Here is a 21,467-nt window from a genome sequence, read left to right on the forward strand (position 1 = left end):
TCAGATCTATATCTCGCAAATATGTGAACAGAATATTTTACCCCTTTTTATGTTTTCTTTGCGTTCTGGAATATATCTGTTAATATTGCACCCCACTGAACCTGGAAGTGTGTGTGCCTGTTTCTGTTTTGTGCAGGTGCAGTCATATGCCGTATCCAAAATTGCCCCTATACCCTCATTCACAATAGCCTACATTAGTCCATTAATGTAGTGAGTGAATTTGGACACTTAGTAAACCAGAAGAGATCCCCCCCCCCCACGATAGTTATTTTACACTTGGTGAGGTGTCTATTAATAATAAAGTTGTTGATTTTATTCCGCTGTGGCGACCCCTGATAATAACAGACTAAGCCGAAGGAAAATGAATGAATGAATGATTTCTGTCATTTATACAAATATTACTTTAATTAAAGAATATTTTTTTATATATATATATATATATATATATATATATATATATATATATATATATATATATATATATATATATATATATATATATATATATATATAAATATAATAATATAAAAAATTCACAATCATGTTCAGTGTTCAGATAAAAGCAATATTGAGAGAAAGTTTCGGGTTGGAATTTAGCATTCTTTTATTTATGTCAAAGCATTCCATATTATTCAGCTGTGCAAATCACATTGAATATGAAGATCTTGATTACTCATAAAATAAACTGCGTCCCAGACTTTGTATTTTATTAATTGATAAATGAATTTAGGCATACTCTTAAACTATTTACCCTTATTCTGTTATGATCAACCAATAGAGAATCCAAGAAAACCATGATTACTTACATTTCACACCAATATTTACAAATGTCTTAATACAAAAAGTTTCAAAAAATTTTCTGAAATTTTTATAGAGAAAGAAAACGTCTATTTCTATTAATCTTATAGTGTAAAATTGAAAATTAACACCAATTGTTATTCTAACCGTTTTGTATTTTAATATATTAAATTTTTTTACTTATTCCTGTAATGTCAAAGCTGAGTTCACATGCTCCTTCATAAATCATACTAATATGTATATTTTGTACATCAATGCTTAAAACTGTAATCTGTAAGATGAGTTGTCCATGCTGTCATGTTAGATCATGGAAAACACTTGTGAAAGCATAATTTAATAATAATAATAATAATAATAATAAAGAATTTATGCTCAACTCAAAATTTTCACCTGCAGAGTAAATGAGATTTATTTAGGTTTAGAACTTATTTAATTTTTTAATAGTGTCAATAATCATAACTCACCTAGTCATATGTGACTAATGATTTCAATTTTCAAATAAAAATGTGAGCATCTAAACAAAGCTTGATTTGGCACATATGATCAGGTATTCAGGAAGAGCTTGTTGACCGCTGAAGATGACGTGTGTTTCTACCTTGTCAGACAAGCTATCATAACGCTCCAAGGGGTCTCCTGTTACGGAAGGGGGCAAAATTAAATCTGGAGAACCATATGCAGATTTCCCAGTGAGGACCTGTGCCTGAATAATGTAGATGTACAGTTCGTTTTCCGGATTACTCCACAGCTTCAGAGCTCCATCCACTGAACTGCTGAAGTAAATTCCACTGCCATACTTTTGTTCTAAAAATGAAGAAAAACATCTTGAATGAAGATCTTGCAACCTGAGGCTGAACATCAAAATAACAGTATTTATACTTTAAAGGGTCAGTTTACCCAAAACTGAAAATTCTGTCATCATTTGCATACCCTTTACTTTACAAACCTTTATAAGTTTCCTCCTTACGTTGAACGCAGAAGAAGATATTTTGAAAAATGCTGAAAACCTGTAACCATTGACTTTCATAGAATTAGTTTTCTACTATGGAAGTCAATGGTTACAGATGTTCAGCTTTCTTCAAAACACCTGCTTTTGTGTTTAATCAAAGACAGAAACTCATTAAGGTTTGGAACAAGTAAAAGGTGAGCAAATAGCAAGTAAATATTTATTTTGGGTGAACTATTCCTTTAAAAAAAACACTGCATAAACTGACAAGAAAAGAACACAAGTTACCAATTAATTTTCCTTTTTATATATATATATATATATATATATATATATATATATATATATATATATATATATATATATATATATATATATATATATATATATATATATTTTAGGGTTTTTTCACCTTTGTTACAGTATATAGGACAGTACAGATGAGACAGGAATACATGAGGAGCAGAGAAAGGGGGAAAGAATCGGCAAAGGACCTCGAGCTGGGAATCAAACCCAGGTCGCCGTGAGCACCTCAGTGCTATATGTCAGCACACTTTATCACTAGGCTATTGGGGCCTACCCAATTACTTTTCAATTACTACCCAATTACAATTACTAATGTTTTCACATCTGTTACCTGCAGGAGGGGCAAACTCCTTCTGAAAGCCTACTCTGCAGATGAGATCACAGTATTGAGCAGACACACACTGGTAGAGGCGCTTCGGCTGGCATTTTATTCTCTGCCCATTCTTGTCAAACAGCTGTTTCAGCACGATGTTCTCTAGCTTCTCCACCTGTAACAACCAGTCCAACCACATGCCATTAGATTATTTTAGTTCTATGGCATTGTGCTACAGTTCCTCATTGATTTCTCCGTTGTAAACTATCATTTGCATAACACCAATATAAACTGTTTTATTATTTTAACACTAAAATAAACTGACATTTATACAAATCTGAACTGAAGCAGTTTTAAATTACTAGAACTACTACACCATCATTCTATACTACTCTTCTGCCTGCCTTAATTGCTGAAATGTTACCCAATTTGAAAGGTTATGCTTTTTACTATGTTAAGCTGCTTTGACACATTGTAAAATGCACTTTAGAAATAAAGATGAATTGAATTGATGCACAGCAAAAAGGCAAATATAAATTACAGTGACTACATTGAGCAAAATATTGTTGGTCCAGCAAATTTGTGCATCTTTATAGATTCATGAAAATAGCTTTCAGTGATGTTCTTGCAGAGTACATTATGTAGTGTGGTGTTTGAGATTACAGTTTACTCACCTTTACGATATGGAGCCTGGAAGCATTGAAAGCTTTCTTTCCATCTTTTTCAAAAGAATCATGCCTGGTCACAGGTACTCTTCCAAAAAATGAACTCTTAAGAGACTGGAAAGGACCCAACAGGCCTGTGTTGTGACAAAAATGACAAAAGATTGAATCCAGATTCATCAGATGTTATGAGACATAAACTTAACATCAACAATAAAAACATGTGCATTTAACATGTCAGAACTTACATTTCCTTTCCACACTGCTTAGGCTCCCCTTGTTGTCTATCACACTTCTTAAAAGAAAGTTGACCTTGTAATTATTGATCTCAAGTCGTTCTTGCCCTGCCAGATAAGCTTTCTCCAAAATTGCACTTATTTCAGGTGTTTGTATCCAAGGTTCATCTTTACAGCTCCAGCGAACCACAGAATAGAGAAGGTCACGTTCTTCAGCTTGAGCAAACTCATCCTGAGCCTTACAAAGCATAGACTCCACCTCAATCGCTGCACAGCTGACACCTAAGGGACTTCCAGTGATGGTTATACCACCATTCCCACTCTTAAAGAACTCTTCAATGCGAACATCAAACATCGTTTGGAGAGTGAGCAGGAACTCATGTTCTTTTTGTCCAAGATATACGACATGGTTATTCTTTATTGTTCTCTCTTCTGGTTGCTTTAGCATATTAAGTGCCCACTCTTTTGCTTCTCTCATGGCTTCGGTGGAGACACTTTGAAACTCAACAGTGGGTGTTTTATTTGCTGAGGTTTCCCTGGATGCTAAAGCAAACCCTGAAAACAATATAAGAACATTTATTTCATGTTTTCATTAGTATCTTTATCGTTACTTTCTAGCTATAAGTACAGTATAACACTATGAAATTGCTAAGAAGCTTTTTTTTAGTACATAAAAAACAAGGTCAGATATTTTGCTCACTTGTTGTGTCTTCGTGTCCTCCTGGTGACTGTGCTTCTTGCTTCCACTTTTTAATTTCTTGTTCAAAAGCCTAAAAAATTATTGTCAAATGAGAAGATTAAAAAAAGATTAACTGTGCTGTGCATAAATCGTATGCATTCAAAACAAATTTGCAATAGATGTTTTTTTGAAAGTGGGGACATATAAATATACAATTTTTTATACAGGATTTTTTTTCATTCTGATGCATTTCATAAAAGTGCATTTGTGCTGCTGCTAATTGAAAGGAGTAGAATTTACCTAAACTAATTAAATTGTGTTAAAACAAATTAATTCCTCCTAATACATCTTACTCACTGTTGTGGCACACACATACATGTTTCTTAATTTTTTTTCCCTATCTGATTTACATTTTATATTTGTCAACATACACACATTTTGTTTTTACTTTGTTTTACTTTCTAATACACCAGCCATATTTATGGAATATTTTGTTATTTTCTCTTGTTTGTCCGATTGAATTGTCAATAAAATACAACATACTAAATATGTACTAATCAGTACTTTAAAAAAAAACACTAGGCCACCTTTGTACTTCAAGTCAAGCTAAAATGATGCTAATTTAATGCTTTACAGGGATTAATATTTTATTAAGGCAGATGACTATATCTGTCACTTCATTCAAGGACTACCAATAGAATACATCACCTCCATCATGCCATTGTCCTCTGGAAACACAACGAAGTTTACATCCAGCTTCATGTTCTGTTTGGCAAATTCTGCCACTGCATCTGTCATGATTGCAGCAACCTCTTGTTTCTTAAAGCCCAGATGACCAGTACCAATTGCTGGGAAGGAAATGGACTTGTACTTTGAACCAGCTTTTTTCAGACATTCCAAGACCACCCCAAAAAGAATCTAAAAACAACAAAAGCAGGACAGAATGTATGTACAGATTACATCAAGAATGATCTGAACAACTGGGGAAAAAAATACAATTTACCTGTTTGGAGTTGAACTGAGACCTAAATGCACATGCAGTATGATAAACTGCTTGACACTTCAGATTATACCCACTGGTCACATACACATTTGTGGAACTATATTTTTGTTTGTTAATGTCTTCTTGAATCTTTTTGCCAGCCTTATTCAAAATTGCCATCGAAATCAACCCCTTGGACAAATTACAGTCTGCTGCAATTGTATTCACAATTACATCAACCTGGAAACAAATGTAAAAAATAAAGGAAGAATGTCACTGCATTGTTTTTTCAACTTAATAGCAATTCCTTGGTATATTTGAATATTCTTTAAAAAAATGTAACGTTATTAGCAGTTAGTCAAAAAAAATATAAAACCTTACACTATTAAAATGTCATTGAGCTACAGATCTTTTTAATTGATGGGTCTTTTTTTTCCCTTAATGCGTAATGATTTAAGTCTTACTTTTTCTTCTTCAATTGCCCCTTTTTTAAGGTGCAACATCACATTTCCAAATCGCATTCTGCTGCTTGAAGTCATGCTTCCCTGATGAGCTCCACTGTGTGAGGTGCTGGACTGCCCTAAAATAGCAACAGTAGCTCTCTCCATTTCTTGTACTGAGGGTTCATCATGATTGACAAGATGGATTTTAACGTTCTTGCCTTGAAACCCAGTAAAATCATTGAACTGTTTTATAGACTTCACAATGATGTCTGCACAGCGATCTCTTGGAAAATTGTATAGACCAGAACTCAGAGCAGGAATTGCAACAGAAGAAATGTTTTCTTTTACAACTATTTGTAGGATACTGCTGATAGCGTCACTTAATAATGGTGCAGCTTGATCAACCTCCTTCTTTGATGGACTTGGCGATACTCGAGGACCCACAGCATGTATGATATATTTACATGGGAGAGCTCCAGCAGGACCACGTACAGCCTTACCAACTGGCACTTTTCCAAATTTTTGTATATAATCATTACTCAGTTTCTGGATAATTGGTCCCCCAGCTGTACTCAGGGCTTGTGCAAGACCTCCTCCATGCTGTAGTTTCTCATTGGCTGCATTGACCACAGCATCCACCTTATGCTGTGTAAGATCATCTTTCCAGACTGATATTTCCACTCCGCTGGACAGGTCTGCGAAGTACCTCTTTTCAGCACGAAAGACTCGACTTGTGTTATTAAAGGAGCCCGCATCTTCTATATTGCGAAGAATAGCAGTGCAATTAAATTTTTCATTTATAGCATGGCAAAAGGCATTTCCACACTTTGCCAGAATGGCAGCCTGCTCTGCAGCCAGTGGCAGCAGACCCTGTTCTTTGTCACTCATGGCTTGTAGCTTCCTCAGGACACAGATGCTAAGGCTTGAGAGAAAATAGCATTTAGATAAAATAAAAACAATCAAAACAAATATCAAAAGTTATATTTGTTAACATTAGTTAATGTACCTTAAAATAACATGAACACTGTCTACAGTCTATTTTGTCTTATAACCAAGACAGCAAAGTCATGTATGATTGCACTACACAACATCAGGAAGATCAGTCTTTCTTTTCAGGTCTTTATCCTTTCTAAGATGGCATATGTTCTTAATATAATCTTCTCTTGAATGTTCTTTGTATTTCCTGCAAGTCAGACACTCCCATTTTTCAGCAACATATTCATTAATTTTCTTTCCGGCTTAGTCCCTTTATTAATCCGGGTTTGCCACAGCGGAATGTACCGCCAACTTATCCAGAATATGTTTTACGCAGCGGATGCCCTTTCAGCTGCAACCCCATCACTGGGAAACACCCATACACTTCCATTCACACACATACACTATGGACAATTTAGCCTACCCAATAGGGTATATGTGGAAGTATGCTAAAGGACTATTAATTCGTCAGTAATCTGGGTTAAGCGCTTCCGGTGAACTTTATGCCATCGCAAAATCACCATGTTTAAGGTCTGTTTTCTTTAAAAATCAGGAATCTCCACTGGCTGAGTGATATCCGATATAAAGTTGGTCTCAGATTGTACAAGAAGCACTGCATTAAATTACATTTTCCACCGCCATGTCTTTAAAATATGAACATTTATCTTACCCCAGTATATTCAATTCTACGCTAGCCTGCCGATTCTGACGGGCGCGTGTGAGTCGTTTTACGTTTGAGCAATTAAATGAATGCCAAAGTCTATTTAACTGATTGTATTTTAATTACATTACAACAATGATGCTATAAAAGGAACCGTATAAAATGGAAAAAAGTCACATTAACCGTTCACCGAAAGTTTATCAGTATGGGAAGAAACATTAGCTCCGCATTTACCCTATTCACCTGTACCGCATGTCTTTGGACTTGTGGGGAAACCGGAGCCCCAGAAAAAAACCCACACGAACACAGGGATTAGATGCAAACTCCACACAGAAATGGCAACTGACCCAGCCAAGGCTCGAACCAGCACCCTTCTTGCTGTGAGGCGAGAGCGCTACCCACTGCACCACCGTGTTGCCCTTTTCAGCAACACAAAATTTTCAAATATCAGCAAAATGTAGCTATCAAAAGGTTAATAAAGCTCTAAAATTATATTACTTGTAGTTGTTAGTGTTACTATAAAATAGGGATCTTTCAGTATTCTCTGATTTTTGACCAGGAATTGACCAAGAAAAAACTCAGTATGACATCTACAATTAAACACAAACAAATACATACATATTTAAAATATTATATTAAAATGGCGACTGATGTAGCCAGCAATATTCTGTACATCTAACTTTTATTGAAGAAGACACGTTTGGGAGGAGACGTTTTTATTTAGTCATTTAGGCCTGCTCTTTTAAGGCTACTAGTTATGATTTTTGTCCTCGTGTAACAACAGTCAACAAAATATTGCAATTCCACATCCCACGAACCGTAAAAAGAAAAAAAAAAAACATTCAAAAAAATCACTTCAAACTTATATCAGGTGAATATTTAATATAAGCTACTATAAGTTAGGCTATTAGATGTTCTGTCAGACTGTGTGTTTTAGACAGCGAACAGTTGTTAATGTAGATATAACAGGGGACTTTCATAGCACGTAGGCTAACTAATGTTAGCTATAAGACAATTGTTTTTGAAATTACAAACAAATCTTACCTTGAGATTGACAATCTTCTGTTAAGGCACAAAACATTTAAAAGTTAGTTTAACTGAAATCGAAAGCGAAAGAATTTAATGTTTTATGTGAAAACGAGTGCGTTTTACTCGACATAAATCTGTAAACTCACCTTTAATTCATTTACTACGGTTGGCTATTTTCCGTCTTTTTCTCTCTAAAACAGCAATGGAGGAAGAAGAGAACACTTGAGCTATGAAACGGGTTTTTGCACGTAGATGAAACAGTTTTTTTTTTGTTGTTGTTGGGGAAAACCCCGCCTGTTGGACGCATGACCAGAAATCAAAAGTGAAAGTTTTATGCCTTAGACTGAATTCGACAAACACATCAGTCACCGGACAGGCAGTCATGGATAATGCTGAGTTCCCTTACGCTGTCTGCGTGGAGGGCCAGTGGGACCCCCGTACTCCTAAACTAAAAAACAAGTTTATAATCTATTTCCAGAGTAAGAAATCCGACGGGGGCGATTGTGTGGTGGAATACAGCGTTTCTGCTGGACAAACAGCGACTGTTCGGTTCAAAACAGAGGAAGGTAAAGTTGCTTACCTGTATGAATCACTTAATAAATACCATATTATCTCAAATGCGTAAAATAATGAGTTAGACGTTTCATTTTTATAGTTTAAGGTCGAAACGTGTTGCTAGTTACAGTGGGAGGAGTCAAGGAACGAAACTTAACAAATGTCATTGCCTAAAGAATATATAAACAAAAACTGGATCTGTCCACTCATGTATGTTCTCATGTTTACCTTAGTGAGACGGCGAGTTCTTAATAAACAAACGCATGAGCTCAAGATTGGTCAAAAAACTGTCAAAATCACTGTGAGTCTTCCGTCATCAGAGGCCTCAGATCCCCAGGTAAAAAAAAAAAAAAACACCATTACGTATCCCAACTGAGTAACATATAACATTACGTCTAATACACTGACTTGGACTAAATAGTAAACTGTTTTCTAGGAAGCAACGTCTTCAGTCAGCACAACCACAGCGGGTAAGTTCTCTCCAGCTTCGAAAAGCGCGGTTCTGCTGCCCTCTGCTGGTCTTTACCACTAGGACACTTTCTCTTCTTTACAGGATATATCGGTTTTATTATTTAAACCTTGGTGGAAAATGGTGCATGTTGTACTGCAAATTAAACAAGGAAATCTGTTTATCTAAATACCAGTTTTGTCGTTTTGATCAATTAAATTTCCAATTTAATTTAATTAGAGAAAAGAGATGGCAACATTGTCTTACACTGTTTGCATTTTATGTTTTAACAAAATCGGCATCATATACTGAAATACTGAATGACATTAAAACTGTCACAATTTATTAAAGACAGTGACAAATTAGATAAAGGCATGGATTTGAGGTTTTCTATTCCACTGTTTTCACTGTTTTCACAATATTTTTCTTCACAAGCTGCTAAATTTAAATATTGGTTTCAGAGTCTAATGTTAATTTTCCCCTTATATTAAAGACTGGATATAACAAATATAAATGTATTCTATACAACAAAAAGAAATGTTATCAAGATTCTTTTGACAAAGTTTGATAGTCAACACTGTAGAAAAAAAAATGTCAAAAAATGATCTGTCACTCCATTGTTAAATTATTAACAAAAGTGTCTTTCCCACAACATTTTTATTCCTCTTACCTTCATTCCTATATGCATACAAAAACTCAAAATCATGTAAAACTGTTTAATATTTCACTGGATTACATGCAAAGTTTGATGAACTCTGACCTGCTGCAAATTCATATCACATAAATATCAGCAGTAAAAGACCTCTTAGCTGAATTCAAGAATATACAGAATAACTATAATATGTAAATATACTGAAGTCAGCATTGTAGTAAAATGCTATAGACTGAATATTTGACATTTAATCATTCATTAATTTTTTTTTAGAATTAGTCCTTTTATTAATCAGGGGGTCGCTACAGCAGAATGAACCGCCAACTTATCCAGCAAATGTTTTATGCAGCGGCTGCCTTTCCAGCCATAACCCAGCATTGGGGAAACACCCATACATACTCTGGCATTCACACCCACACATACACTACAACCAATTTAGTTTATTCAATTCACCTATACTGCATATCTTTGGACTTTTGGCAACCGGAGCACCCAGAGGCCCCAAATCCTTATAGTCTCTGCTCAATCATACTACTCCATTAAGATAGATGGTGTTAGTCCATCCTTCTTCCACTATACATAATCTAGTATAATGTTTGTCTCTGGGCTACATTTTGAATCAATTGGTTTGTCAAATTCTCTTTCTTTTATTTTTTTTATTTTGTGGTTTGCCCAATAAAGTCTTGAATTGCTTGCAGCTAATTCAAAACTCTTAGATACTTGTTTTCTTTCATTTACGAAAAAATAAAGCCCACATTACTTCAAATTTATAGCATTAACATTTGATATACCAGACAAACTTAAGTTTTAAAGGCATTTTAAGTTTAAATGTACACTTCCATAGGCACTTTTATGGGAGTGTGGTCTCATACCTATTACAAAAAATGATGTATATAGTATATTGTGACTGAGATTTTATGCGTGTGGTAATTTGAACACATCATACAAACAGGAGAACACAAGAACACATCGCACAAACAGGATACCCAGCGTAAAGAGACCAAATTCAAAATTCTGTTGTCATTTACCCATACTTTACTCCTTTCTAATCTTCATGAGGTTAAGAAGATATTTTGAAGAAAGCTGAAAACATGTAACCATCGACTTCCATAGTAGGAAAAATACTAATGCTATAGAAGTCAATGGTTACAGGTTTTCATCTTTCTTCAAAATATAGTTTGTGTTCGATAGATTAAAGAAACTCAAAAAGGTTTGGAACCACTTGAGGGAGAGTAAATAGTGACTTCATTTTTATTATGGGTGAACTATCCATTTAATTCATCTTATTTTGAAATAAAAATGAAATGATTTATGAGCTTACTGTTATAATTTTTCAGTTGTGTCACACCATGCTGAATGCAGACAATATTACTGATTCTTATGTCTTCTTATGTCTTCTTATGTCATGACGGTTGTGTTCAGAGTTGACATGATTTCATACTTTTTCAAATGTATGACATTTTATATTCAGATGAACCAGCAAGGGAAGAAGATGAGAAGAAGTCATCTGAGAAGAATGAGGAAGACACAACTATTAGATCAGCTGTAATTGAAAACATTCAAAACAATAGTCAAGAGTTTCTGACAATTCTGGTTGAAAATGTGCTGAGAGGATCTTCAACTGAATCAAACGACTTCAGCATTGAAATAATACCAGAGAGCAACTGTGCTGTGGTGACATTTTCCAATAGAAAGGGTAAGCCATTTGTTGTGTCATCTAGTACTTCTCAGACAAAATACTAGAGGGGAAGACTACCAACATCAGTGTGTTGATCACATTGCCTTTTTCCTATTACCTGTATTTAATCCCATAGATACAGAGAGCTTCATCATATCTTGTCAGAGCAATGCAATGGTTAAGAAGAAACACATGAAAGTGGGATTACTTGAGAAGACTTTAAAAGTGAAAGCTGAAGGTCTACCTCCGAACACAAACTCTGACTACCTCATGCTCTATTTTGAGAAATTTGGAGAAATAGAGGATGATGGGGTTACAGTTGAAACAGAAGAGTCAGCAATAATTACTTTTACTAATCCTGAAGGTGAATAAAAGTGCTACATTTGATTATTGGTGTCATTTGATTTGCTGTATATGTATAAACTATGCAATATGTGCTTACAGATGTGCAAAAAGTCATCAAACTGCCACATCAGATTAAGAAACATCCGTTCAAAGTATTGCCATACTATGAAAAGCTACAAACAGCTCTATATGGCAAAGACAGACCCACCCTGAAACTTCCTGAGGCTTTCACTGAGAAAATGGACAGAAATGTATGGCACCACTTAAAGGAAAACCAAATATCTCTGAATTCAGTCAAGCAAGCAATGTCCTGTCATTTTTGTGAGATGGATTTTCAGTCCTCAGAAGTAAAGATCAGTCCTTTGCCATCCCTACTTCACCAAGGTGAGCAGACAAGAAAACTCATTCAGACATGGAGAGAAAATGCCCTTTCTGGGTTCACTGTGTCAATGTCTAAGTTCAAATCCATTGAGCTCCACATTCAGAAGGATGCATGGACAGATGTACAGCCTGAAATTCACAAAACAGTAGCAGAAGAGGCAGTCACACTAGTTCCCTATGCGGATGAAGGGACAATAGCTGTAGCCGGACTGAAAGAACAGGTGAACGACATTGAAGGAACTCTAAAAGAAACTGTTCAGAGAATCACCCAAAAAATCCAAAGAGAGAAGGGCAGCGAGTCAGATGAAATCAGCATGACTCCATCTATTTACAATCTTGTTCTCTGTGATGGACTGAAGCAAGAAACTAATGACAAATTTCCAGAAATGGACATAACATATCTTGCGCACAGCCAGAAGTTAACTCTTTATGGTTTAAAAGACGAGGTCCTGGAAACAAAAAACAAGATACTGGAGGCCGTTCTTCATTTGATTCGTAAACCAATTGAACTCAGTGAGTCTGTTTTAGATTTTCTGCTGAAGAAGGATCTGGAGGAGATGACCAAAGATTTGTTTTTTAGCAAAGGGGTCAATGTAGCTTTAGAAGCTGATGGACAGAGAGTTTTGCTTGTTGGGAAAACAGACAAGAACTTGAGTGTTGGTGAGAAGCAGCTGCAGACGGATTTGGGTCATCTGAGCTTCAATGTAGATGATCCCAGTGTTTTTAGAAGATCAGACTGGCAAGACCTCGTCTCTAACATAAAAAACAGCGTCACAACTGTTGCTGTACAGACATCTGCTAATAAAGTTGTGGTTTCTGGCTTTGTAGACTTCATTAATGACGTTGAACAACAGTTATATGATTTTGTTCAGGAAAACTCTCACATCGAGAAAACTCTGAATGCTCATAAGACCGTTATCACGTTCATAAAAGATCACAGAAAACAAGACTGGTTTGAAGAGGTGAAAGGTAAAGTGAGTGTGGATTTCAAAGATGACAGCATCGTGATCAGTGGCCCAAAGCTTCATGTCTGTGACTGTGTGCCTCTGTTTGACAACTTGCGCACATCTGCCCATCACTGCACCATGAAAATAGTTAAACCAGGAGCAAAAAATTTCTTCAAAGAGAAAGAGCCTATGTGTGTTTCATATGCCAAGACAAATATGAATTGTTTGGTCCAGTTAATAAATGAGTCTGACCACCCACAAGACACAGTTCAACCACGAAAAGTCAAATCTGTCTATCAATTTAAAACACGTGAGGGAATGGAGATTACTGTCCACAAAGCTGACATGTGTTCATTCCAAGTGGATGCAGTGGTTGGTGCGTGTAAAGAAACCCTCCTACTGGATGGAGGATTAGCTAAGGCACTCTCAGATGCTGCTGGTCCGAAACTTCAGAAAGACTGTGACGAGCTTGTTAAAGGACGGAAATTCACAACAGGAGATGCAGTTCTCCTCGATGCAGGAGGGCATCTGCAATGCAAACATGTCATTTTAGCAGTAGGACCACATTATAATACTTCCAAACCTCAAGAATCTGAAAAGCTCCTGAAAAAAGCTGTCAAGAGGAGTTTGAATGTGGCAGATCAAGAAAGCTTCCAGTCTATAGCAATCCCAGCCATCAGTTCTGGAGTGTTTGGTTTCCCACTGGACCTTTGTGCATTTACCATTGTAAAAGCCATAAAAGAGTTCTGTGATTTTGTCGAAGAGGACATTGCATTGACGAAGATTCACCTAGTTGACAATAATGATAAGACAGTTCAAGCCTTGGAAGCTGCAGTGAAAAAAGTTTATGGTGTCAGTGACCAGAGCACAACCGGAAACAGTTCAAGCAGCCAGCAGCAAAACAAAGCAAGTGTTTCTCCAAGTCAACCTCAGTTAACCACATTCTTTCAAGGAGCATCACAGAAAGAAAGTTTTCAGACAAAAGAAGGTTTAACCATCAACCTAATGAAAGGAAACATTGAGGATACAACAGTGAGTTCAGTATTTACAGATTATGCATTTAATGTCTTACATTTGTGTATTTAAAGTATGAAAATGTCAGTGCACTCTAAACTGAAAAATCTGTATTAATTTCTGCACCCTCATGTTGAAAACCCATATGAAAATTCTTAATCTTTGGAGCACAAATAAAGAAGTTTTTTATTAAATTTTTGAGATTCGTGACTGTCTATTGACAGTCTATTCAAACAAAATAAACATCTAAAAGTCTTTAAAAGTGACAAATCTTTTTAAATGAGTATAAGATTTAATTTAAGATTTTAATCACATCTAAACATTGATCAGCTGACAATATTTGCAGCATTTAAATTTTGTCACAGAAGCTTAAATATTTAACAAGTGAGAACCAAATAAGTAGTTTTAAAGGGTCAGGGTTTAGGTGAATAGAGAGACAGAAATGTCCCAGATTTCAATATTTCCTTCAGTGTGGTCCAATTATGAACAAAATAATTATGGGTTTGGAAAAACATGATGAAAAATGAATGATTTCAGATTTGTCATTTTAGGATTTACTAAATAATTATGTAAAAATATGATTTCAGTACCAACGTGTTGAAATCTGTTTATTTGTACAGATTGATGTTGTTGTGAACACTCTCAGCAGTGACCTGAATCTTAGTGTTGGAGCTGTTTCAAATGCCCTTTTCAAAGCAGCTGGTCCACAGCTTCAGGTTCTGCTCAATCAGCAAGCCACAGGCCCTGCAAGCAATGGTGCAGTCTTTGAAACAACAGGGGCAAACCTGAAGAATAAACTGGTGTTCCATGCTGTTGTACCACACTGGAATCAGGGACAAGGAAAGGAGCAAAAGGTGATACTCGTGATATTTGTGTGATTTTTAAGTGAGTATTACATTTAACTGCTTTTAACAGTGTTTTTATTCTCTTTGAGCAGGTGCTGGAGGATGTGATGGATACATGTTTGAGTAAGGCAGAGCAGCGTCAGCAGAGCTCCATTGTATTCTCTGCCATTGGCACAGGAAACCTGGGATTTCCAAAGCCACTGGTAGTCAGTACAATGCTGGACTCGGTCTTCAAGTTTAGCACTAAAAGAAGTTCTAAGCACATACAGGAAGTGGATTTTGTTCTTCACCCCAAAGATACACAAACCATCCAGGTACAAGATGTATAATTTCTGTCTTATTTTGTAGATCTATATGGAGTCACAGTTCTGTAGATGTTTGACACTTACAGTAATAATGAATTATTGGCAACTCTATGATGTCCATAACAGGTGTTCACAGATGAGTTCAGCAAAAGGTTTTTGGGCCAGTCTGCCTCTGCAAGTAACTCCACACAGACGCAAAGTACAGGTGTCCAAAACTTTAATTTTATATTGTTTCTTACCATTTTATTCTGACTGCCAAATTTGCTGTAGCTTGTTCTCACATGAAATACAATGTTTGCATAGCTATTTAAGCTAAATCCTTATTTAATGCCTTTTGAACCATAATGTGTTTTTTATGATCATTATTATTATTATTTCTTAATGAACTCACAGGCCCCTTCTCAAAAGTCACAACAAAATCTGGTATTCATGAGACTACAGTGGGAGGAGTAACACTTCAGGTCCTGAATGGTGATATCACTACTGAACAAACGGATGCTATTGTGAACTCCAGTAATAAGGAATTCACACTGAAAGCAGGTAAAGTGTCTTATGCTGAATCAGTGGAAGACTGTTATTACATGTATAATGTACTCATAACCTCTAAAGCACTTGCTTCATTGCTTCAAGTTAAAGATGATTGAGCTGAGAGTTATGTTTAAAACAAAGTTTTATTTCAAACTGTCAAGGTGTCTCAAAGGCTATTTTGGATAAGGCTGGTCCAAATGTTGAAGCAGAGTGCCAGCAACTTGGTGAGAATCACATTTTAATCATTAATAAAAAATTAAATAATACTTTTAATGTAATAGTTAATAATCTGCCAAACGTGCACTGATGCATTGAGAGTTTTAGCAAATTTAGGTGGAGGTTTTTAATTGTGTTTTTCAGGAGCCAAGACTGACAGTGGACTGATAATGACTCAAGCAGGGAATTTACAGTGTAAAAAAATCATCCACATTTCAGCACAAAGTAATGCCATTATGATCCAAAAACATGTTAGAAAGGCTCTGGAAATGTGTGCTAAGGAAAAGTTAACCTCCATTGCATTTCCAGCTATTGGTACAGGTAAGAACAAGCTCAACAGCAAACAATGTTTTGTCAAAACGAAAGAGCAATCTATATGTTTCCTAAATGTTATGTTTTCTAAATTATAACTGAAACAAGAGCAGTAAAAGATCGGGTTTTAAGAATATTTTATCATATTCTGAAACAGTATGAAAAAAAATCAAGATATTAAAAAAAGAACACCAATCAAAATTAGAGAACACTTTCAGAAACCTCAAACTTCTTGGAGTTACATTGGAACCTGGTGGTAATTTCTTTAATAATCTGTAAATTTAACTGGCAGCCTAATTTAACAGTTTTCACTGACTTTTCAAGATTAAAACATCCCCCAAAGAGAATTGTATTATTGCATGTTTTCCAGCTGAACTGTTTTGACCTTGACAGAAAATTTTTAGTTGAATTGAACATGGGTCAAGCTAAAACCAAAAACAAAACCTAGTTAAAGATGTTCTCAATTTTTGGCGACAGTTATGGCTAAGAAACCCATTAAAGTCAGTAAACTGTAAGAGACTGAAGGAAAGCTGATTACATCACAGCAGAGCAGCGTGAGAGACTACGGATACTACAGATGTCCTTAACTTGTTCAAAACAAAAGCTAGTCAACTATTTGACTACTGTAACTTTCAGAACTTTTAGTTCTTTGTGCTACAATCATAGCTTTTCTAGCATGGCATAGCCACTACTAAAATTCCTACCAATTTTGATTTATCAAAATTATATCATTGCAAAAATTGAAAAGTTTATTTTTTTTTGTTCTCTTATTTTGATCTTCATTACTTATTTTGATCTTCAAGTAATGCTATTTGTACAATTTCTAACCTTTGGATTAGCATTATTTTAACGTTTAATTATATTTATTCTCATGCTGTCAGTTTAAACTTTTACTTATATCATGAACATGATTTATAGTGACAAAACTGAATTTTTTCTAGGACAAGCAGGTTTGTCTCCAGGTCAAGTAGCAGACTCCATGCTGGATGGTATGCTGGAGATGCTAAGAAAAACTCCACAGTCCAGTCTCAAGCTGATCAGGTTAGTTGTGTTTCAGGCAAACATGCTCCCTGAATTCCTCAAAAGTATGCAGAATCGAGAAACTGGACCTGCCAAACAAGAGAGTACATGGTCAAAAATCAAAGGTAATCAACGTCTCATCACTTCCATATCATCTTAAAGTCATAGAACAGAATAAAGTCTGCATCATTATTAGAACCCCAATTCTGAAAAAGTTGGGACATAAATGCAACAAAATCAATATCTGATTTGCCCACTCTCATATTAGCCTTTATTTTAAGATTCATAATGTTACACGGAGCAAATAAATTGGATTTTGTAATTGTAAATTAATATTGATTTCAATGGCTGCAACACACTTCAAAATAGTTGGGACATATGCATGTTTAGCAAAGTGTCACTGTGACCAGCTTGCTAAAGGACAGAAATCCACAACAGGAGATGCAGTTCTCCTCGATGCTGGATGGCATCTGCAATGCAAAAATGTCATTTAATCATCTGGAAACTCAGAATACTAATTGTTATTCAAAGATTTTGCACAATCTGACATAACACAAAACTTAAAATGCTAAGCAATCAGTGGTCATACATTTTCAATAGCATACAGAGCTGAAAGGAAATCAAGCCAGTCAAGCACATTCACTGTTTCCTAAACCATGCTGCTGTAGTACAGTTAGAATGAGACTTGATATAATAGCCATAGGCTTCCACTGAAAGATGCCATTTTGATGGCAGTAAATGTCTCTGTACTCTCCATATGCATCTATGTCAAAGGTACCTTTGCACACATATGCCAGTGACTCATTTTTATTGTTCTGCTGCATCCCAGAACCACGAAAGATGTTTGGTTCTGTCTCTAAAGAAAGTATGGTTGGTCCATTTGTACTCTGAGACTATGTTTGTTTTTCCCAGAGACATGTTGAAATGTGGAACTCCTCTAAGCCCAGCTCAAATTTTCATTGTCTTTTGACAATCAGAGATGAGCTGTAGTCTGGAGAAACAGCAGCATCACTACACAAAAGTGATGTAAAGCTTTCTCCATCAGGAATAAATATTCAACTGGCATTTCTTGGTGCAGCAGCTTAGAATGTTTAGTGACAGTGATTTTCTAAAATTGTCCTCTGCTTATGTGGCTTTATTTAACAGGACATGACAGTTTTCATGCAATATCACCTGAGATTTCCTGCCTTGCTCTACGCAGGTTGGGATTTCTCTGGATTCCCTCAATGATTGTACAATTTTATAGAAGTTATTTGATGTAAGACCTAAATAGGTTGAAATTTTGCATTGAGAAATGCATTTTTATTTTTTTACAGTTTTGGCCATCTTAACCTTTAGTACAAAATGACGAGCAATGATTTTCTCATGTACCACCAGTTTACATACATATAGTGGACAGCTTCAAAACAGGTTTAATTTGGCTATTCTATAACCTTTTCACTTTTTTTTGCTTTTTATTCATTTATTCATTCGTTTTCCTTCAGCTTAGTCCCTTTATCCATCAGGGAGCGCCACAGCAGAATGAACTGCCAACTTATCCCGCATATGTTTTACACAGCTGCAACCCAGTACTGGGAAACGTCCATCCACACTCATTTACACACACACACACACTATGGCCAATTTAGTTAATCTAATTCATCTATAGTGCATGTGTTTGGACTGTGGGGGAAACTGGAGAACCCGGAGGAAACCCACGCCAACGTGGGGAAAGCATGCAAATTCCACACAAAAATGCCAACTGACCCAGCTGGGACTCGAACCAGCGACCTTCTTGCTGTGAGGCAACATTGCTAACCACTGAGCCAATGTGTCGTCCCTATTTTGCATTTTGTAACTTACTTTTTGTAGTGTGTTGCAGCCATCAAAATCAAAAATTGTTTACATTTACAAAATACATAAAAGTTTGTCTATGAAAACACTGGAGATATTTTCTTTGTCAATTCAGTAAAAGTTGGAAAATTAGCCATTAAAAATTCTTGATTTCATTGTATTTTACGAAATGTCACCTTTTGGGAATTGGGGTTGTTAGATGCATGTTTTGTGGTCAACATGAACAGCAAAGATATCAAATTACAGCTGTCTAAAGATTTTATTTTTGCATAACTTGCAGCATTTGCAGCCACTGCTAAATCATTCCTCACTGGATCTTGGGAAAAGGAAATAAAACAACATGGTGGCAAAGACTTTGTCATTGATGGTGTGGAAGTAGATCCAGTATTTTTTTCTATCTGTGGACCATCACAAGCAGAAGTGGATCAAGCAAAGCTTTTCTTAGAGAACATGATCACTAAAGAACAAGTGTTCCAGTCCATCACAGACACAGCCATACTTTCCTTAACAGATAAAGACCAACAGCGAATCCAGGACCTGCAGAGCACTATAGATGTGACTATACGGCTAGAATACAAAGCTAATAAATCTTCAGATGAGACTCCAGGAAAGGCCACACTCATAGTACAAGGTCTCAGTCGAGATGTACTAAAGGCCACTCAGGAAATCCATGAAATGCTCAAGTCAGCCAAAGAAAATGAGAGCCTAAAAAAGGAAATGGATTTTGTGAGTGAACTTGTGGATTGGCAGTATGAACAGGGTGGGCAATATAAGAGTTTTGATGAACGTACAAATTTAGAATTGGAAAAGGCCCTTGGCAGACAAGCTTCAGACACCAGTATCACCTTCCAAGGCCAAACTTACCATGTCAAACTGCCTGAGGGTCCTGCAGTAAACAATGCTGGTGGAAACCAGATGAACATCAGACGCATTGACAAACTGAAAGGTATTTGTAGACAGTATCAATCACATAACATTATTATTATAGATGCTCATTAGATGTTATTTGTCTAGTAACTTTACCACCGTTTGAAATAACTCATGTTTTTCTCCATTAGCTACTGAAAGTATTCCCCAGCATTGGGATACCATGCCACCTAATGACCTGAACAAAAAATTTAATCTGCAACCAACAAATAAAGAATACCAAGATGTGTTGGGGCGTTTCAAGGCAACATGTCCAAACCAAAATGTATTAAAGGTGCATGTCATTTAATTGCATTGATCTAATTTCATAACAGATTGTCTGTATATAATACACTGAAATGCCTCTCCTAAAAAAATTTATTAAGTTTTCTGCATGGCTCCTACAACACTGTGGGTTTTCCTAATTATTTATTACTTTTGTATGCTATATGTAGGAGGATCAAATATTTAAATTAGACAGGCTGGGCACATCTTGTAAATGACAAATAATAATGTTCATTATGGGATACTTTGCTGTTTTTTGTTTTGTTTTTTACAGATTGAACGAGTTCAGAATCCTGGCATGTGGAAGAACTACCAGAATAACAAAAGTGTCATGGAAAAAAAGAATGGTCATCAAAATAACGAAAAATTGCTTTTTCATGGAACAAGCGAGCAGACTGTCAATTACATCGAAAGGAGTGGTTTTAATCGCAGCTATGCAGGAAAAAATGGTACATCTTTTACTAGTAACTTCAAGATCCTCACTTCACATTTCATCATCTTGCTTCTTTTGAAATGCTGTTGTGTGTTGTTCATCTTGTTTCTTGTTACAGCTGCTGTATATGGAAATGGCACCTACTTTGCACTTAATGCCAGCTATTCGGCCAATAACACGTACTCAGTGCCGAATGCTCAGGGACATAAGCACATGTACCTCTGCAGAGTCCTAGCGGGAGACTACACTAAAGGACAATCAGGGATGATTGTGCCACCTGCAAAAAATGCCAACTGTGACCTGTACGACACTGTTGTGGATAACCCTGCTGCTCCCACCATTTTTGTGGTATTTGGAGATTACAATGCTTATCCGGAACATTTAATCACCTTCACTTAGACTCAGAAAGAGAAGTCATTTTAGACATCACATCAGATACACATATCAGGAAGATTTTGCAAAAAATAATAATAATTAAGTTCCTTATTGACTTGTTAAAATTTGAAAGGGAAATTTAGAAAAAAAAAGTATTGTGCCTTATGATAAATCTATTTTCTGTTATTTCTGCTGTAAAACGTTCAGCTGTTTACACGTTTTTGTCTCTTTAATTCCAATGATTTCACTGTATTTTTATTCAATTTGTATAATACACAGAGCCAGATTTAAGCAAACTGCATGGCAAATAAAGAACTTCAAAACTTATAATTGTTTTATTGCTATTTCTTGCACCCATATAC

At 35.8% G+C, this 21,467-nt stretch overlaps 2 protein-coding genes across 4 annotated transcripts; one reads left to right on the plus strand and one right to left on the minus strand.

The window, feature by feature from the left end:
* Nucleotides 1–579: 579 nt before the first annotated feature.
* On the minus strand, nucleotides 580–8,913 carry parp9 (poly(ADP-ribose) polymerase family member 9). Of its 3 annotated transcripts, XM_056465266.1 has the most exons (11): nucleotides 8,811–8,913; nucleotides 8,174–8,218; nucleotides 8,043–8,060; nucleotides 5,384–6,284; nucleotides 4,941–5,159; nucleotides 4,646–4,855; nucleotides 3,959–4,028; nucleotides 3,271–3,813; nucleotides 3,035–3,159; nucleotides 2,379–2,535; nucleotides 580–1,599 (listed from the first exon to the last, which is right to left on the minus strand). In XM_056465266.1, exons 4-11 carry the CDS (start codon nucleotides 6,248–6,250, stop codon nucleotides 1,313–1,315), a joined length of 2,478 nt encoding a protein of 825 aa, XP_056321241.1. In that variant the 5' UTR covers nucleotides 6,251–6,284; nucleotides 8,043–8,060; nucleotides 8,174–8,218; nucleotides 8,811–8,913; the 3' UTR covers nucleotides 580–1,312. The 3 variants fall into 3 exon arrangements, with proteins under 3 accessions (XP_056321241.1, XP_056321240.1, XP_056321242.1); XM_056465265.1 differs by lacking the exon at nucleotides 8,811–8,913 and having other exon boundaries at nucleotides 8,174–8,425; XM_056465267.1 differs by lacking the exons at nucleotides 8,043–8,060; nucleotides 8,174–8,218 and having other exon boundaries at nucleotides 8,811–8,905.
* parp14rs1 (poly(ADP-ribose) polymerase family member 14-related sequence 1) lies at nucleotides 8,349–21,435 on the plus strand. The gene is made up of 17 exons (XM_056465264.1): nucleotides 8,349–8,593; nucleotides 8,816–8,919; nucleotides 9,019–9,052; nucleotides 11,154–11,378; nucleotides 11,497–11,724; nucleotides 11,805–14,065; nucleotides 14,668–14,901; nucleotides 14,985–15,206; nucleotides 15,324–15,402; nucleotides 15,591–15,737; nucleotides 15,887–15,949; nucleotides 16,086–16,262; nucleotides 17,195–17,398; nucleotides 19,387–20,052; nucleotides 20,165–20,307; nucleotides 20,572–20,746; nucleotides 20,849–21,435. Exons 1-17 carry the CDS (start codon nucleotides 8,410–8,412, stop codon nucleotides 21,127–21,129), a joined length of 5,427 nt encoding a protein of 1,808 aa, XP_056321239.1. The 5' UTR covers nucleotides 8,349–8,409; the 3' UTR covers nucleotides 21,130–21,435.
* Nucleotides 21,436–21,467: the final 32 nt, after the last annotated feature.

Source organism: Danio aesculapii, chromosome 9 (assembly GCF_903798145.1).
Source record: "Danio aesculapii chromosome 9, fDanAes4.1, whole genome shotgun sequence".
Classification (NCBI taxonomy): domain Eukaryota; kingdom Metazoa; phylum Chordata; class Actinopteri; order Cypriniformes; family Danionidae; genus Danio; species Danio aesculapii.